Genomic DNA, 18,205 nt, shown 5'->3' with positions numbered 1-18,205 from the left:
TCTGTCTGTCTCGGTTTGTCTCTGTCTCTCTTTCTCTGTCCCTCTCTCTGTCTCTCTCTCTCTGTCTCTCTCTCCTGTCTCGATTTATCTATCTCTGTCTATCGCTCTCTCTCTCAGTTTATGTCTCGCTGTCTCTCTCTCTGTCTCTCTCGGTTTGTCTCTCTCTGTCCCTCTCTCTCTCAGTTTATCTCTTGCTGTCTCTGTCTCTCTTGGTTTGTCTCTCTCTGTCTATCGCTCTCTCTCTCAGTTTATCTCTCGCTGTCTCTCTCTCTGTCTCTTTTGGTTTGTCTCTCTCTGTCTATCGCTCTCTCTCTCTCAGTTTATCTCTCGCTGTCTCTCTCTCTGTCTCTCTTGGTTTGTCTCTCTCTGTCTCTCTCCATTTATCTCGGTTTATCTGTCTCTCTCTTTCGCTCTATATCTATATCACACCCACTCTCTCGTTCGCACACACCCACACATACAAAAGTACAATGTCACACAATGTCAGAGCACACACATGTGCACAATGCCATATGAACAACTGAGCAGAGCTGCTCTTTTTGAGGACAGACACAGTGGAGTTGAGGTCTACTCTTCCAACAATGAACCATCACCATGCCAACCACATTGCTGTTCTCTGTGCCAGCTTTTGCCTTGGCACGGCCCCTATGTTAGAAGTGGATAATTCAAGGGCATTAAAAGCGCTGGGGCTTCCAATTCAAAGTGTGTGTGCGTGTATGTGTTTGTGCGTGTGTTTTGTGTGTGTTTTTGTGTTCTAATTCAGCGCTCCTAATGCCAAGATCCTCTCTCTCCACAGTTCTGCCCTAGAAATGAATCTGCTCTGTTTGCAGCCTCCTTCCCTTTCCTCTATAGTAAATAGCACATTATAAAAAGCACTGACCAGTTGAGGCTGGTGGGAGGAAGACGGACTCATTGTAATGGCTGGAATGGAATGAATGGAAGGGAGTCTAACATGTGTTTTCCGGTATCTTTGATGTGTATGATACCGTTCCGTTTTGTCCATTCCAGCCACTACAATGAGTCCGTCTTCCTGTACCTCCTCCACCAGCCTCCACTGGCACTGACCCTATGTGGGGTGTAAACGTTTGTAATGCAGTATTGTTTGCTTTCAGCTTCAATCTGGGATTCGTTTTTCAGGAAAATCACAGAATGTCCCTTGAGGAATGGAAATAACCTTGACGATCTAAACATAACCCAAACTGTGATAGCTAGACAAGATAATGACTACCTAGTTTAGTGATGAATTGGTATCAGCCATGTTCACGTTTTAACTCATTATAATGAAGACTAATGCGGGAATGTGTTTTGTCGTGTTACTTACCAGTGGCTAATACACACACGTTAGCTAATGCTAAATGTCTTCCCTGTCTCTTAGACTTCCAGTGCTACTCGAAGGAGGGACAGTGATGTACAACATGAGGACAATCTCTGAAGTATCCTACCCAAGAGGCATAGCCCTACTCAACCTGGCCTAAAGAATATAACAGTACCACCACAACCCATGCGTTCCCTTTGGGAGGAAGTATTCACCAATCACTAGGTGGGAACTACACTAAAGAGCAATAGAGGGACCATGTAATACTTGACCTTCTTTGAGGGACATTTTAGCCGCCATGTTAGAACTAGTCTAAAGCATTCCAGAGGGCCACTCCAAGATCTGCCCCTTCATCAGCTCTGAGAGATCACTCAGACACTCCCAGGATGAGCCTACACTGAGAGAGATCGGAACTCCATGGCTTTCTTCACTAAATACCATCACACTTCCCACAAAGGACATGGAGGAGAGCTCCATCTTAGACTTGGAGTATAGGGAATAGTGGACTCCATCTTAGACCTGGAGCATAGGGAATAGTGGGCTCCATCTTAGACCTGGAGTATAGGGAATAGTGGGCTCCATCTTAGACTTGGAGTATAGGGAATAGTGGGCTCCATCTTAGATCTGGAGTATAGGGAATAGTGGGCTCCATCTTAGACCTGGAGTATAGGGAATAGTGGGCTCCATCTTAGATCTGGAGTATAGGGAATAGTGGGCTCCATCTTAGACCTGGAGTATAGGGAATAGTGGGCTCCATCTTAGACCTGGAGTATATGGAATAGTGGGTTCTGTCTTAGACTTGGAGTAGGGGACAGTGGGTAGGGTGCAGTGAGGTAGTGGGCCAGTCCATAGGAGGTTGGGGGTGTGATAACCATCCTGGATTAGGGGACAGGGGAGTAGTCCATAGGCGGTATAGGGATAGTGTGCTCCATCCTAGACCTGGAGTAGGGGGATAGTGTGCTCCATCCTAGACCTGGAGTAGGGGGATAGGAGACCATAGGAGGTAGGAGAGGAGTGATAACCCCATGGTGGATCTGCTGTGAGGAGGACTGAGGACAGGAAGGACCCGGGAGGATGTCATCAGCCGGAGGAGAGTCAGCCAGCTCGGAGCTCCAAGCAGGTGTCAAAACCAGCACTCTGAGACGGGAGTCCAGGAGGACTAAAGGTAAACATTCTAGATACAAACACAGAACTACGTGGATGTAATATATGCTATGCAAACGCCCCCCACTCATGTGAACACACAAATACAGTTATTCTATTTGATACAATTCTAACCCATCATCACTACAAACTGGAACATACACAGGGTACTGTACGTGCGTTACACATTTCACCAACCCACACAAAGTACACCGTATTCTCACAGAATACACACCACATCCCAATCACCCACACACACATTTCTAGACTAAATGAAAAGATAGACGCTTGTATGTTTGCCAGCAACCAGAGACAAGCTTCTGTCTGTATTGCATTTTTTTTCTCCATTGCTTGAGCACATTTGTCCAAACGGAATTCACCTTTTCAAAACAATGGACACCTTGCCCCAAACTGAAACACGTTGGTCAAAATGCATTAAGACTCATGACAAGATACATGACACACATCAACTACCTCCATCAAAACATACAACTTGCTATCTAATGAAAAGTGATGTCAATTAATTGTTACACAATGGCCCAATACATACTAACTACAGCTATTAATATACGCTAACATGGTTAAGCCTCTTTTATATGTCTGGGCCATTTGTTGATAATATAATTATAGCACCATAAAAGGCAAGTAAACATATTATCACAGCATGGGCTGTTTTGTTTTTTTCCTAAAATAGTTTTTTTTTACCAACGATGACCAATGCAGAAAGGATGTCACTCAAGAGCATGAATATCCAGAGAAACCTTCAGTCAGCCTTCAGTCACAGAGAAGACGAGAGACAAAGAGAGACAGAGGGAGAGAGACAGCCAGAGAGAGATTGGGAGAGAGCGAGAAGAGAGAGAGAATGTGAGAGAGAGAAAGAGAGACATAGAGATACAGTGGGGCAAAAAAGTATTTAGTCAGCCACCAATTGTGCAAGTTCTCCCACTTAAAAAGATGAGAGAGGCCTGTAATTTTCATCATAGGTACACTTCAACTATGACAGACAAAATGAGAAATAAAATCCAGAAAATCACATTGTGGGATTTTTAATGAATTTATTTGCAAATTATGGTGGAAAATAAGTATTTGGTCACCTACAAACAAGTAATATTTCTGGCTCTCACAGACCTGTAACTTCTTCTTTATAAGGCTCCTCTGTCCTCCACTCGTTACCTGTATTAACCTCTTTGATCTCTAGGGGCGCTATTTCATTTTTGGATAAAAAACGTTCCCGTTTTAAGCGCCATATTTTGTCACGAAAAGATGCTCGACTATGCATATTCTTGACAGTTTTTGAAAGAAAACACTCTGAAGTTTCAGAATCTGCAAAGATATTGTCTGTAAGTGCCCCAGAACTCATTCTACAGGTGAAACCAAGATGATGCATCAACCAGGAAATGAGCAGAATTTCTGAAGCTCTGTTTTCCATTGTCTCCTTATATGGCTGTGAATGCGCAAGGAATGAGCCTACACTTTCTGTCGTTCCCCCAAGGTGTTAGCAGCATTGTGACGTATTTGTAGGCATATCATTGGAAGATTGACCATAAGAGACTACATTTTCCAAGTGTCCGCCTGGTGTCCTGCGTGGAATTCGGTGCGCAAACGCCAGCTGCTTGTACTTTTCCATTTGATTGAGGGGAGAAACCATGCTTCCACGAACGATATATCATTGAAGAGATATGTGAAAAACACCTTGAGGATTGATTCTAAACAACGTTTGCCATGTTTTCAGTCGATTTCAGTCGACCTCAACCCAAAAGTTCGCATTTTGAGGACTGAATTTTCGTTTTTTTTTTGGTAGCCAAATGTGATGTGCAAAACGGAGCTATTTCTAATACACAAAGAATCTTTTGGGGAAAAACTGAGCATCTGCTATCTAACTGAGAGTCTCCTCATTGAAAACATCCAAAGTTCTTCAAAGGTAAATGATTTTATTTGAAGGCTTTTATGTTTTTGTTGAAATCTTGCGTGCTGGATGCTGACGCTAATGCTAACGCTAAATGCTACGCTAGCTAGCCACTTTTACACAAATGATTGTTTTCCTATGGTTGAGAAGCATATTTTGAAAATCTGAGATGACAGTGTTGTTTACAAAAGGCTAAGCTTGAGAGATGGCATATTTATTTCATTTCATTTGCGATTTTCATGAATAGTTAATGTTGCGTTATGGTAATGAGCTTAGGTCTGTAAATAGAATCCCGGATCCGGGTTTGGTAGACGCAACAGGTTAATGGCACCTGTTTGAACTTGTTATCAGTATAAAAGACACCTGTCCACAACCTTAAACAGTCACACTCCAAACTCCACTATGGCCAAGACCAACGAGCTGTCAAAGGACACCATAAACAAAATTGTAGACCTGCACCAGGCTGGGAAGACTGAATCTGCAATAGGTAAGCAGCTTGGTTTGAAAAAATCAACTGTGAGAGCAATTATTAGGAAATGGAAGACATACAAGACCACTGATAATCTCCCTCGATCTGGGGCTCCACGCAAGATCTCACCCCGTGGGGTCAAAATGATCACAAGAACGGTGAGCAAGAACCAGCAAGAGCAAAAATCCCAGAACCACATGGGGGGACCTAGTGAATGACCTGCAGAGAGCTGGGACCAAAGTAACAAAGCCTACCATCAGTAACACACTACGCCGCCGCCGCCAGGGACTAAAATCCTGCAGTGCCAGACGTGTCCCCCTGCTTAAGCCAGTACATGTCCAGGCCCGTCTGAAGTTTGTAAGAGAGCATTTGGATGATCCAGAAGAAGATTGGGAGAATGTCATATGGTCAGATGAAACCAAAATATAACTTTTTGGTAAAAACTCAACTCGTCGTGTTTGGAGGACAAAGAATGTTGAGTTGCATCCAAAGAACACCATACCTACTGTGAAGCATGGGGGTGGAAACATCATGCTTTGGGGCTGTTTTTCTGCAAAGGTACCAGGACGACTGATCCGTGTAAAGGAAAGAATGAATGGGGCCATGTATCGTGAGATTGAGTGAAAACCTCCTTCCATCAGCAAGGGCATTGAAGACGAAAAGTGGCTGGGTCTTTCAGCATGACAATGATCCCAAACACACTGCCCGGGCAACGAAGGAGTGGCTTCGTAAGAAGCATTTCAAGGTCCTGGAGTGGCCTAGCCAGTCTCCAGATCTCAACCCCATAGAAAATCTTTGGAGGGAGTTGAAAGTCTGTGTTGCCCAGCAACAGCCACAAAACATCACTGCTCTAGAGGAGATCTGCATGGAGGAATGGGCCAAAATACCAGCAACAGTGTGTGAAAACCTTGTGAAGACTTACAGAAAACGTTTGACCTCTGTCATTGCCAACAAAGGGTATATAACAAAGTATTGAGATAAACTTTTGTTATTGACCAAATACTTATTTTCCACCATAATTTGCAAATAAATTAATTAAAATTCCTACAATGTGATTTTCTGGAATATTTTTCTCATTTTGTCTGTCATAGTTGAAGTGTACCTATGATGAAAATTACAGGCCTCTCTCATATTTTTAAGTGGGAGAACTTGCACAATTGGTGGCTGACTAAATACTTTTTTGTCCCACTGTACATAGAGGAAGGAAGAGAGATAGAGACAGAGTGACAGACAGAGAGAGGGAGAAAGAGATACATAGAAGAAGGGAGAGAGACAGAAAAAGAGAGAGAGACAGAGCGACAGACACAGGGAAAGGGGGAGAGAGAGAGAGAGAGAGAGAAATAAACAGAGAATGTGACAAAGAGAAACAGAGAGATACATAGAGGAAGGGAGAGAGACAGAGAAAGAGAGATATAGACACAGTGACAGACACAGAGAGGGGGAGAGAGAGACAGCCAGAGAGAGCGAGACAGCGACAGAGCGAGAGAGAGAGACAGACAGACAGACAGACAGACAGACAGACAGACAGACAGAGAGAGAGAAATTGGTAATACAGACATTGTCATCCTGCAAAAAACCTGGTATAGAGGAGACGGACCCACTGGTTGCCCTCTAGGTTACAGAGAGCTGGTAGTCCCATCCACCAAACTACCAGGTGTGAAACAGGGAAGGGACTCAGGGGTATGCTAATTTGGTATAGAGCAGACCTAACTCACTCCATTAAATTAATCAAAACAGGAACATTTTACATTTGGCTAGAAATTCAAAAGGAAATTATCTTAACAGAGAAAAATGTCCTCCTGTGTGCTACCTATACCCCCCCCACTAGAATCCCCATACTTTAATGAAGACAGCTTCTCCATCCTGGAGGGGGAAATAAATTATTTCCAGGCCCAGGGACATGTACCAGTCTGTGGCGACCTAAATGCCAGAACCGGACAGGAACCTGACACCCTCAGCACACAGGGGGACAAACACCTGCCTGCAGGTGACAGCATTCCCTCCCACATATGCCCCCCTAGGCACAACTATGACAACATAACCAACAAAAACAGGTCACAACTCCTGCAGCTCTGTTGCACGCTGGGTATGTACATAGTCAATGGTAGGCTTTGAGGGGACTCCTATGGTAGGTACACCTATAGCTCATCTCTTGGCAGTAGTACTGTAGACTACTTTATCACTGACCTCAACCCAGAGTCTCTCAGAGCGTTCACAGTCAGCCTACTGACACCCCTATCAGACCACAGCAAAATCACAGTCTACTTGAACAGAGCAATACTCAATTGAGGCATCAAAGCCAAAGGAACTGAGTAACATTAAGACATGCTATAGATGGAAGGAATGCAGTTTGGAAACCTACCAAAAAACAATTAGGCAACAACAAATTCAATCCCTTCTAGACAATTTCCTGGACAAAAGGTTTCATTGTAATAGTGAAGGTGTAAACTTGGCAGTAGAAAATCTTAACAGTATATTTGACCTCTCAGATTCCCTATCAAATCTAAAAATCTTAAATAGAAAACCGAAGAAAATGAACAACAATGACAAATGGTTTGATGAAGAATGCACAAATCTAAGAAAGAAATTGAGAAACCTGTCCAACCAAAAACATAGAGACTCGGAAAACCTGAGTCTACGCCTTCACTATGATGAATCACTAAAACAATACAGAAATACACTACGGAAAAAGAAGGAACAGCACGTCAGAAATCAGCTCAATGTAATTGAAGAATCCATAGACTCCAACCACTTCTTGGAAAATTGGAAAACACTAAACAAACAACAACACAAAGAATTATCTATCCAAAATGGAGATGTATGGGTAAACCACTCCTCCAATCTTTTTGGCTCTATAACAAAGAATAAAGAGCAAAAACATATACATGATCAAATACAAATCTTAGAATAAATTATTAAAGACTACCAGAACCCACTGGATTCTCCAATTACCTTGTATGAGTTACAGGACAAAATAAAAACTCTCCAACCCAAAAAGGCCTGTGGTGTTGATGTTATCCTTAATGAAATTATCAAATATACAGACAACAAATTCCAATTGGCTATACTAAAACTCTTTAACATCATCCTTAGCTCTGGCATCTTCCCCAATATTTGGAAGCAAGGACTGATCACCCCAATCCACAAAAGTGGAGACAAATTTGACCCGAATAACTACCGTGGAATATGCGTCAACAGTAACCTTGGGGAAATCCTCTGCATTATCATTAACAGCAGACTCGTACATTTTCTCAATGATAACAATGTACTGAGCAAATGTCAAATTGTTTTTTTACCAAATTACCGTAGAACAGACCATGTATTCACCCTGCACACCCTAATTGACCACCAAACAAACCAAAACAAAGGCAAAGTCTTCTCATGCTTTGTTGATTTCAAAAAAGCCTTCGACTCAATTTGGCATGTGGGTCTGCTATACAAATTGATGGAAAGTGGTGTTGTGGGTAAAACATACAACATTATAAAATCCATGTACACAAACAACAAGTGTGCTGTTAAAATAGGCAAAAAACACACACATTTCTTCACACAGGGTCGTGGGGTGAAACAGGGATGCAGCTTAAGCCCCACCCTCTTCAACATATATCAACGAATTGGCGCAAAAAAGGTCCAGTCACCAGGACCACAAATACAAATTCCATCTAGACACTGTTGCCCTAGAGCACACAAAAAACTATACATACCTTGGCCTAAACATCAGTGCCACAGGTACCTTCCACAAAGCTGTGAACGATCTGAGAGACAAGGCAAGAAGGGCATTCTATGCCATCAAAAGGAACATAAATTTCAACATACCAATTAGGATCTGGCTAGAAATACTTGAATCAGTCATAGAGCCCATTGCCCTTTATGGTTGTGATGTCTGGGGTCCGCTCACCAACCAATACTTCACAAAATGGGACAAACACCAAATTGAGACTCTGCATGCAGAATTCTGCAAAAATATCCTCTGTGTACAACGTAGAACACCAAATAATGCATGCAGAGCAGAATTAGGCCGATACCCACTAATTATCAAAATCCAGAAAAGAGCCGTTAAATTCTACAACCACCTAAAAGGAAGCGATTCCCAAACCTTCCATAACAAAGCCATCACCTACAGAGAGATTAACCTGGAGAAGAGTCCCCTAAGCAAGCTGGTCATGGGGCTCTGTACACAAACACAAACACACCCCACAGAGCCCCAGGACAGCAGCACAATTAGACCCAACCAAATCATGAGAAAACAAAAAGATAACTACTTGACACATTGGAAAGAATTAACAAAACAATATTTGGCCCTAAACAGAGAGAACACAGTGGCAGAATACCTGACCACTGTGACTGACTCAAACTTAAGGAAAGCTTTGACTATGTACAGACTTAGTGAGCATAGCCTTGCTATTGAGAAAGGCCGCCGTAGACAGACATGGCTCTCAAGTGCTCACTGTCCACAAAATGAGGTGGAAACTGAGCTGCACTTCCTAACCTCCTGCCCAATGTATGACCATATTAGAGAGACATATTTCCCTCAGATTACACAGATCCACAAAGAATTCAAAAACAAATCCAATTTTGATAAACTCCCATATCTGTATGTGTAATGTTTACTGTTAATTTTTATTGTTTATTTCACTTTTGTATATTATCTACCTCACTTGCTTTGGCAATGTTAACACATGTTTCCCATGCCAATAACGCCCGAGAGAGAGAGACAGACAGACAGACATATGGACAGATGGAGAGGGGGAGAGGGGGAGAGAAAGAGAGACAGCCAGAGGGAGCGAGACAGCGACAGACACAGAGAGAGAGAGAGAGAGAGAGAGAGAGAGAGAGAGAGAGACGGACGGACGGAGAGAAAGAGAGACAGCCAGAGGGAGCGAGACAGCGACAGACACAGCGAGAGAGCCAGAAAGAGAGAGAGAGGGCCAGAAAGAGAGAGAGACAGAGAGAGAGAGAAAGAGAGAGAGAGAGACGGACGGACGGAGAGGGGGAGAGGGGGGGAGAAAGAGAGACAGCCAGAGGGAGCGAGGCAGCGACAGACACAGCGAGAGAGCCAGAAAGAGAGAGAGAGAGAGAGAGAGAGAGAGAGAGAGAGAGAGAGCACGACTCCAGAGCTGTGCTGCTCCACCCAGGGATTCATCCAGATGCAGCAGATCTAGAGCAGCTATTGGCTGGAGCCTGGGGGCTGGTAGTGTCATGATTTAGGTGTCATGGACGGGGGAACGCACACCCTGTCGCTTTGATCAACAGCATAAGTGATGTAATAGGACAAGGCAGCCTCGGAAAAATCACAGTGAGATTGAAATGGGATTGAATTGGCTGAGAGGGAGAGTAAAGAGAGAGTAGAGGGAGAGAAGGAGTGAGAGAGAGCAAATGAGGCACAGAAGGAGAGAAAGAAAGTAAGAGAAATGGCTCATGCTTGTCTCTCTCTGTCCCTCCCTTTTTTCATCCCTCCCTCCCATCTCTGCGGCCATAAATAAAGCCACTCCGGCGTTACAGTAAATCTGGCTTCTCCTAGAACAGAGGCGTCAGCAGCAGGGTTCTGGGGCCAGGTCCTCTGTGGCCGTCTCACTGGCTCCGTCCGTCGGATCACACCAGATAAATGGCCGGGCTGTAGGATTTGAGTTAAGTGGATGAGGGGAGCGAGAAGGTCTATTACGCACGTGGCCATGCGATGCACAGGGCCATTGGCGGAGAGAGACTGGAGAGGCTATCAGCGCAGGCTTTAGCATGTTAATCAGCTGTGCTGCTGCAGGGCAGTTGTAGCTATCACTGGATAGGCCATTTAGATTCATAGAAATGCAAATGGGGTTAGCATGGAGATTGATACACACTGTCAGACAGCGCTGGGCTCAGAGAGGTGACTCACTGGGGTTGGGTGAGGGACCCTCTCAAGGTGTATTTGCAGGGCCTAGATGGATGGATGGATGGCAGAGTTTAAGACAAAGCCTGCGTTCGTTTGTCTAGGTGGTTATAGAGTAGGCTAATGTAAGTGTTTTCAGTGGCAATTTGGTTATTTCTTTCCTGCGATTTGGTTATTGCCTTCCTGTAATTTCTCCCAATGATTTTCGTTGTTAAAAAAATAAAAAAGTCATAATATTTAAGAATGAAAAGATGTACAAACTACGCACAATAGAGGGCAAATCCTTTTAGCCTTTTAGGTGTGAGCCTTTTTGTTTGAGGAATTTCGATCCCTGGTGTTCTCTATAGCCAGACCAGACATTAAACAAATCTAACCCTTACTGCAGTGTGCGTATGTGTTTGCCTGAGATGGTAAAAGCAAGCCTCCCCTCTGCCCATCCATGGCATCACTTCACTCAATCTCCATAGCAACAGTTTCTCACCAACTGTAATCTGTGCAACAACAACAAAAATGACTCACTTAAAAAAGAAAAAGCATAAATCTACAGTCAGTAACCTCTCTCATGTGTATTGACCTGGTAGGGTTGAGATGTCCTAGAAATTAAATACCATTATGGTCGCGTGCATTTCAGCTCCGGTGTATCTTCTATTTCCAATCACATTTGGGCAATGGTGCCACCTTAAACTCCCTCTAGTTAACCAATGTATCATCAGAAGTCTGACAATGCCATTGTCGGCTGCTCAGAGGTGTCATGCACTGACATTTTGTCAAATTCAATATACACCACATGTCCAAAAGTATGTGGACACCTGCTCGTCAAACACCTCATTTCAAAATCATGGGCATTAATATGGAGTTGGGCCCCCGTTAGCTGCTTAAACAGCCTCCATTCTTCTGGGAAGATGTTGGAACATTTCTGCAAGGACTTGCTTCCATTCAGCCACTAGAGCATTAGTGAGGTCGGGCACTGATGTTGGGTGATTAGGCCTGGCTCGCAGTCGGTGTTCCAATTCATCCCAAAGGTGTTCGATGGGGTTGAGGTCAGGGCTCTGTGCAGGCCAGTCAAGTTCTTCCACACTGATCTCGACAAACCATTTCTGTATGGACCTCTCTTTGTGCACGGGTGCATTGTAATGCTGAAACAGGAAAGGGCCTTCCCCAAACTGTTGCCGCAAAGTTGGAAGCACAGAATCTTCTAGAATGCCACTGTATGCTGTAGCATTAAGATTTCCCTTCACTGGAACTTAGGGGCCTAGTCCAAACCATGAAAAACAGCCCCAGACCATTATTCCTCCACCAAACGTTACAGTTGGCACTATCATTGGGGCAGGTAGCATTCTCCTGGTATCCGCCAAACCCAGATTCGTCCTGTCAAGAATATAATCTATATTCTACATATTTATCTTGAAAGAGTATCAAATTTGGGGGCACATGATCATACTGTTGTAATCGTCGCCGTAATGATTCTGTAATTTGCCCCCTGCTAAAGAGTCATTTGACCATGACTACCCAGCTAAAGCACATCGATACGTTTGTGTAACTAATGTGATCAGTGTACTATCCACTGCATTGATGATGTGCAAAATGCCCCTTCGCTAACTCACTAATTGGTTTAGCGATTCATTCAAGAGGCACCCCGCCGTCTCGTCTGCAGTGTTTTCACTGCTACACGGTGTAGACCCAGGCCACGTCTCCATTCTCCACCCTTTTCCAGAGGTGTGCACCTGCGCTCTCCACCCTCATGGATTTAAAAGCATCCGTGGAAGCATTGGCTGGGGGGAGTTTCCACCGTTGTTAAATCTATGCGAGAAAGTGTGTGTGACGTGTGTGTGACGTGTGTGTGATGTGTGTGTGTGTGTGTGACGTGTGTGTGTGTGTGTGTGTGTGTGTGTGAGGTGTGTGTGACGTGTGTGTGACGTGTGTGTGACGTGTGTGTGACGTGTGAGACGTGTGTGATGAGGCTTGTGAATGTTACTTCATCCACACACGCAGGGGATGGAAAGGAAGGGAAGGTAAAGGGAAGGGGTGGCAGATGGTGGAGCCAGACTTGCCCTAGTCTACTCTAGACAGGCCTTCACACCCAGCCTCAGAAGACTAGAAGCAAAGACATGACAGGAGAACATTCTGTGAGACTGTCTAAAGCTGAGTGAACAGACAGACGAAAAGACAGATGGATGGATGAATGGCTGCATGTATGGATGCATACATTTATAAAAACATATTGTAGAAATGCACACATTCATATTGCACACATATATGCATTCATATTATAAATAGACACTGATGCATAGATACTGTAGATGGGTAACAGCCTCTGTAAAGTTCAAAGGTTAAGCTTCCTTAGGTGCTGGGCTCCCGAACCAAAGTTCCTGTTGCCAACGTCTCGTATCTGGAGGGCCCCTTATGACTCTCCATCTGGTGCCATCATGCCATCTGTCCTTTCCTCGTCCCCATTTTACTGAGGCTATCTTCTCACGGCTAGCGAGTCTACTGACTCTATTTCCGAACTGGTATGGAGCAGGGCTAGCGGTAATCGTCCTCTCAGTAGGTTGAGGCATTTTCGTCTCAGGTGGGTAACTTGAGTGCTTTAGTCTGAATGGCTCCAGAAACCTATGTTTACAGTTGAACTATTACAAAAACAGGGTTCTGGCAGTGCCTGCTATACTTTCATGTGGCTAGCCTAGCAAGCTACTCTGCAAATTTAGACTCTTGAGACTTTAAAAAAAACACAGAATAGGGCATAGGGACTTGCTCAACCTTTTTGTAAACTCTTCCAGGAGCCTAGAGGATGTGAGTCACATCGTGCTTCTTCCCAAAGCTGGAAACATCACGCAATCAACATCCTCATTCCCTGCAGCGGTTGGTTCTCAAGTCTATTGTAGTGCGCTCACCGCGATGTGAACCCTGAGCATATACTGCAGGGGTTACCATGCCGTACCTAGAGACTCTGGCAATGCTAGCGTTTCCTATGCAGGGAGGGCTGCTTGGGGTTTTTGTGGATCTTTACATAAATCTACTAAATTTCTCGTCAAGTGTGATTACACAGTTGGCATAGAGTACAGTGTAAAGCAGCAATCTGCTTAGGGGAGACAGATGGGGGGGGGGCTCAAATGATAGAGTACTGTAGTAGTACAATATATTTTGGTAAGACTTGACGATGGATGACATATGATATGATTCTTTACGATGCTGTTTTATGATGCAGCATTCAGTATGTTAAAAGGGTATGATGGAATACATCAAGATGCACGCTATAATACCAATTCAACATGACCCGCAGTGTGGGTAATGTGAATAGATTTGAGGTGACGATATGGTACAGTCAAAACGCATTTTGTGAAGAACCAATATAGGGAAGGGATGAGCTTTCAAGTGAACCGCACACACACACAAAAAAACCTGTGTTGTGTGGTTTCTCCCTTGTAGTTATAGATCGTGCATGCCAGCTGATAACGCACTAGACCGGTCTCCAACGCTCAGTGACTATATGAGCCTCATTTTCTAGGCCTATCCTCTAGCAGAGGAAACAAGAATTAGATGTGACGTTCACCTACTTGGAGAGTTTAATGACTTAAGCATCTTCAAGCCCGCTCCCCCCTTTAGAGAGTTGAGCCCTCATGAATTAGTGAGCGACTGTGCATCACGGGAGGCCGCTGAGGGGGCGGCTCATATTAATGGCTGGAATGGAGTGGATGGGATTCTATCAATCACATGGGAACCCTGTGTTTGATGTGGTCGATACCATTCCATGAATTCCGTTCCAGGTATTACTATGAGCCGGGCCGTCTCCAAGATGACGAAAGGCTCTCCACCTTCATTCGCAGAGGCCATTTAATTTGACCTTTTTTGTCATCCTATTTTTATTTCTACTTCCCCAGGCAATATAAACACTGACATACTATTTCACTGAAATATTCAGCGAGAGGAGGGGAAACTCAAATTACATTTCTGTAAGATATGGCATGTGGACGGCATCTGTTTTCAGCGGTGGAATGAGCTCATTTTGGTGTAATATGGTCTTAGTGTGCAGCTAGACGTTTTTTGTTTGTTCGGGATAGTAAAGGCTGTCCTGCTTCTGTTGCACAGGCCGTAGCCACGCAACCCGTTTCAAATGCCCTGCTGACTGATGTGATGTACTGTATAGTCCCGTGACCTATAATAGTGAGGCAAAGCGGGGCCTGAAATAGTCTAAACTCTCCAAGGTGCCGTCGACCTTGATTTGAAATACCACTATCCCTGTGTGTGTGTGTGTGTGTGTGTGTGTGTGTGTGTGTGTGTGTGTGTGTGTGTGTGTGTGTGTGTGTGTGTGTGTGTGTGTGTGTGTGTGTGTTCGTGTGTGTGTGTGTGTCAGCAGCGACAGATGGTTAACACTGACAAACCACCTACAGGTTATGTAGAGACAGGTTACTCACAGACACAGACAAGTGGATGGTTTGGGCCGACATAATCAAAACGCGGTGGGGAAGACAAAATGAGAAACATTTCGGTGTCGAGGCGATGGTTAGGTGGGGGAGGATGATGACAGGAGAGACCGACAGAGAGACCGGACGTACACTACATGACCAAAAGTAAGTGGACACCTGCTCGTCGAACATCTCATTCCAGGCCTCCCGGGTGGCGCAGTGGTTAAGGGCGCCGTACTGCAGCGCCAGCTTTGCCACCAGAGACTCTGGGTTTGCGCCCAGGCTCTGTCGTAACCGGCCGCGACCGGGAGGTCCGTGGGGCGACGCACAATTGGCCTAGCGTCATCCGGGTTAGGGAGGGTTTGGCCGGTAGGGATATCCTTGTCTCATCGCGCAACAGCGACTCCTGCGGCGGACCGGGCGCAGTGCGCGCTAACCAAGGTTGCCAGGTGCACGGTGTTTCCTCCGACACATTGGTGCGGCTGGCTTCCGGCTTGGATGCGCGCTGTGTTAAGAAGCAGTGCGGCTTGGTTGGGTTGTGTATCGGAGGACGCATGACTTTCAACCTTCGTCTCTCCTGAGCCAATACGGGGGTTGCAGCGATGAGACAAGATAGTAGCTACTAACAATTGGATACCACGAAATTGGGGAGAAAAAAGGGTAAAATAAATAAATAAATAAACAAATAAAAAAAGAACATCTCATTCCAAAGTCATGGGCATTAATATGGAGTTGGTCCCCCCTTTGCTGCTACAACAGCCTCCATTCTTCTGGGAAGGCTTTACACCAGATGTTGGAACATTGCTGAGGGGACTTGCTTCCATTCAGCCACAGGAGCATTAGTGAGGTTGGGCACTGATGTTGGGTGATTAGGCCTGGCTCGCAGTCTGCGTTCCAATTTATCCGAAAGCTGTTCTATGGGGTTGAGGTCAGGGCTCTGTGCATGCCAGTCAAGTTCTTCCACATCGATCTCGACAAACCATTTCTGTATGGACCTCGCTATGTGCATGGGGGCATTGTCATGCTGAAGCAGGAAAGGGCCTTCCTCAAACTGTTGACACAAAGTTGGAAGCACAGAATTGTCTAGATTTGCCTTCACTGTAACTAAGGGGCCTAGCCCGAATCATGGAAAACAGCCCCAGACCATTATTCCTCCTCCACCAAACTTTGCAGTTGGTACTGTGCAGCACTCGGCGGTCCCATTCTGTGAGCTTGTGTGGCCTACCACTTTATGGATGAGCCGTTGTTGCTCCAAGAGGTTTCCACTTCATAACAACAGCACTTACAGTTGACTGGGACAGCTCTAGCAGGGCCGAAATTTGAGGAAATGACTTGTTGGAAAGGTGGCATCCTATGACGGTTCCGCATTGAAAGTCACTGAGCTCTTCAGTTAGGCCATTCTACTGCCAATGTTTGTCTATGGAGATCGCATGGCTGTGTTCTCGATTGTATACACCTGTCAGCAACGGGTGTGGCTGAAATAGCCAAATCTACTAATAGCCGAATCCACATATACATTTGTGTGTGTACCAAAGGAGCCTGTCGCAAGTCAGACAAAGATATTTCCTCCATCTCCCACACCTCACTCTCTCTCTCCCCCTCTGCCTCTCTCTTCCCTCTCTCCCTCCTCTTTTCCCATCCATCCATCACCCATAGGGGGCTTATGGGATTGTGGGCGTGCGCTGGACCGAGATGATTCCTCTCAATAGCAACCTTTTATCACCAGCCAAAAGCTCCCATGGGAGCAGGGGGGGGGGGGTGCAGTGACCCCCTGCCCCCCGGAATGTCCTGCCGGGATAGTTGGTGCTGGATTGTTCAGTTGTCTGATGTGGTTTAGCCCTACAGTACAGTGGGCTATTTAGAATTGGGCATATTAGTCCTTAGATTTTATTTTTTTCTATTTCAAATGTATTTTTTTCTCACTCAGTCAGAAAACAAGGAGGATCAAGACCCTCTTCATGATATAAAAAGTCCTTTGTTGCTGTGGCATGTTGTTCAGGAGACCAGATTCTAAGAAGCCCCTGATGTGTTTCGGCGTCATAGCCTTCGTTAGGGAGACAGGATGATGAAGGATGATGCTCTAGTTTTCTCCTGAGACATTTGATATTAATATTCCATAAATATGTATTTTCCCCACCTACAGTACCCCTCTATCTTCGCATGCCCAGACATAGACACAGACACACACACCTCTGAGCTACTAAAATCAGTTGAACTGACATGTCCCTGCTACAGTACCTGTAATTTATCATTTCTCTCTCTTCTCCTCTCTCACTCGCTCTCCCTCTCTCTGTACCCCCCCCCCTCTCTCTGTACCCCCTCCCTCTCTCTCTCTCTGTCCTTCTCTCTCTCCTGCTGTACCCCCCCTCTCTCCCTCTATATCCCCCCTCCCTCTCTCTGTACCCCCCCTCCCTATCTTTGTACCCCCCCCCTCTCTCTCCCTGTCCTTCTCTCTCTCCCTCTCTCTCTGTACCGCCCCTCCCCCCTCTCTCTGGCCCTGTCCGTATCTCTCTCTCCCTCTGCAGGTCAGGACCGCAGTGAGGCGGGGCTGATTAAGCGTTTCCGTGGTGATGGCGTGCGCTACAAGGCCAAGCTGATTGGGATTGATGAGGTGACAGCGGCGCGTGGGGACAAGCTGTGCCAGGACTCCATGATGAAGCTCAAGGTGTGCGTGCGCACGCGTGAGCATCTGATAACGAGGGCAGTGCCTTGAACTTAGGAGAGGGTGGTGGTATTCACGTCACAATACGTTGACAAAATACATTGAAACAGCGTTGATTCAACCAGTTTGTGCCCAGTTATATTACATCTCTTCTGGACGATTTAAACCATGCTGGAGACATAGTGGCATTCCCGCACAGCCAACAGGCAAATCCAACTCCTGCTCTGATCCTCTCAAATCAGATGTAGTGTGAGTTGCTCCACATGTCCAATAACACAACAAGCAGGAGTCTTGTAGATCCACGCTGTGACATTTGAACAGTGACCTGCCTATGACTCCCATATCCAGCAGTCACTGCTAGTTACAGTCAATGCTCTTATGTCAATACAGGCATGCTGTTATCTAGACAGGCAGAGGAGGGGGGTGGAGGGATGGAATAGA

The 18,205-nt window shown here is 45.4% G+C and overlaps 1 protein-coding gene across 1 annotated transcript in view; it reads left to right on the top strand.

Annotated features, from left to right (window-relative positions):
- The window catches only part of LOC139376207 (disabled homolog 1-like), an 81,110-nt gene that overhangs the window by 47,379 nt on the left and 15,526 nt on the right, over positions 1 to 18,205 (top strand). Inside the window, exons 2-3 of the mRNA XM_071118504.1 lie at positions 1,376 to 2,480; positions 17,628 to 17,767. Of these exons, the coding sequence (XP_070974605.1) occupies positions 2,390 to 2,480; positions 17,628 to 17,767 (231 nt within the window). The 5' untranslated portion in view covers positions 1,376 to 2,389. The remainder of the gene's footprint in view (positions 1 to 1,375; positions 2,481 to 17,627; positions 17,768 to 18,205) is intronic.

This window comes from Oncorhynchus clarkii, chromosome 20 (assembly GCF_045791955.1).
Source record: "Oncorhynchus clarkii lewisi isolate Uvic-CL-2024 chromosome 20, UVic_Ocla_1.0, whole genome shotgun sequence".
Lineage (NCBI taxonomy): Eukaryota > Metazoa > Chordata > Actinopteri > Salmoniformes > Salmonidae > Oncorhynchus > Oncorhynchus clarkii.
The sequence above is the reverse complement of the archived record's forward strand: the minus strand, read 5'-3'. Positions and strand labels throughout refer to the sequence as shown.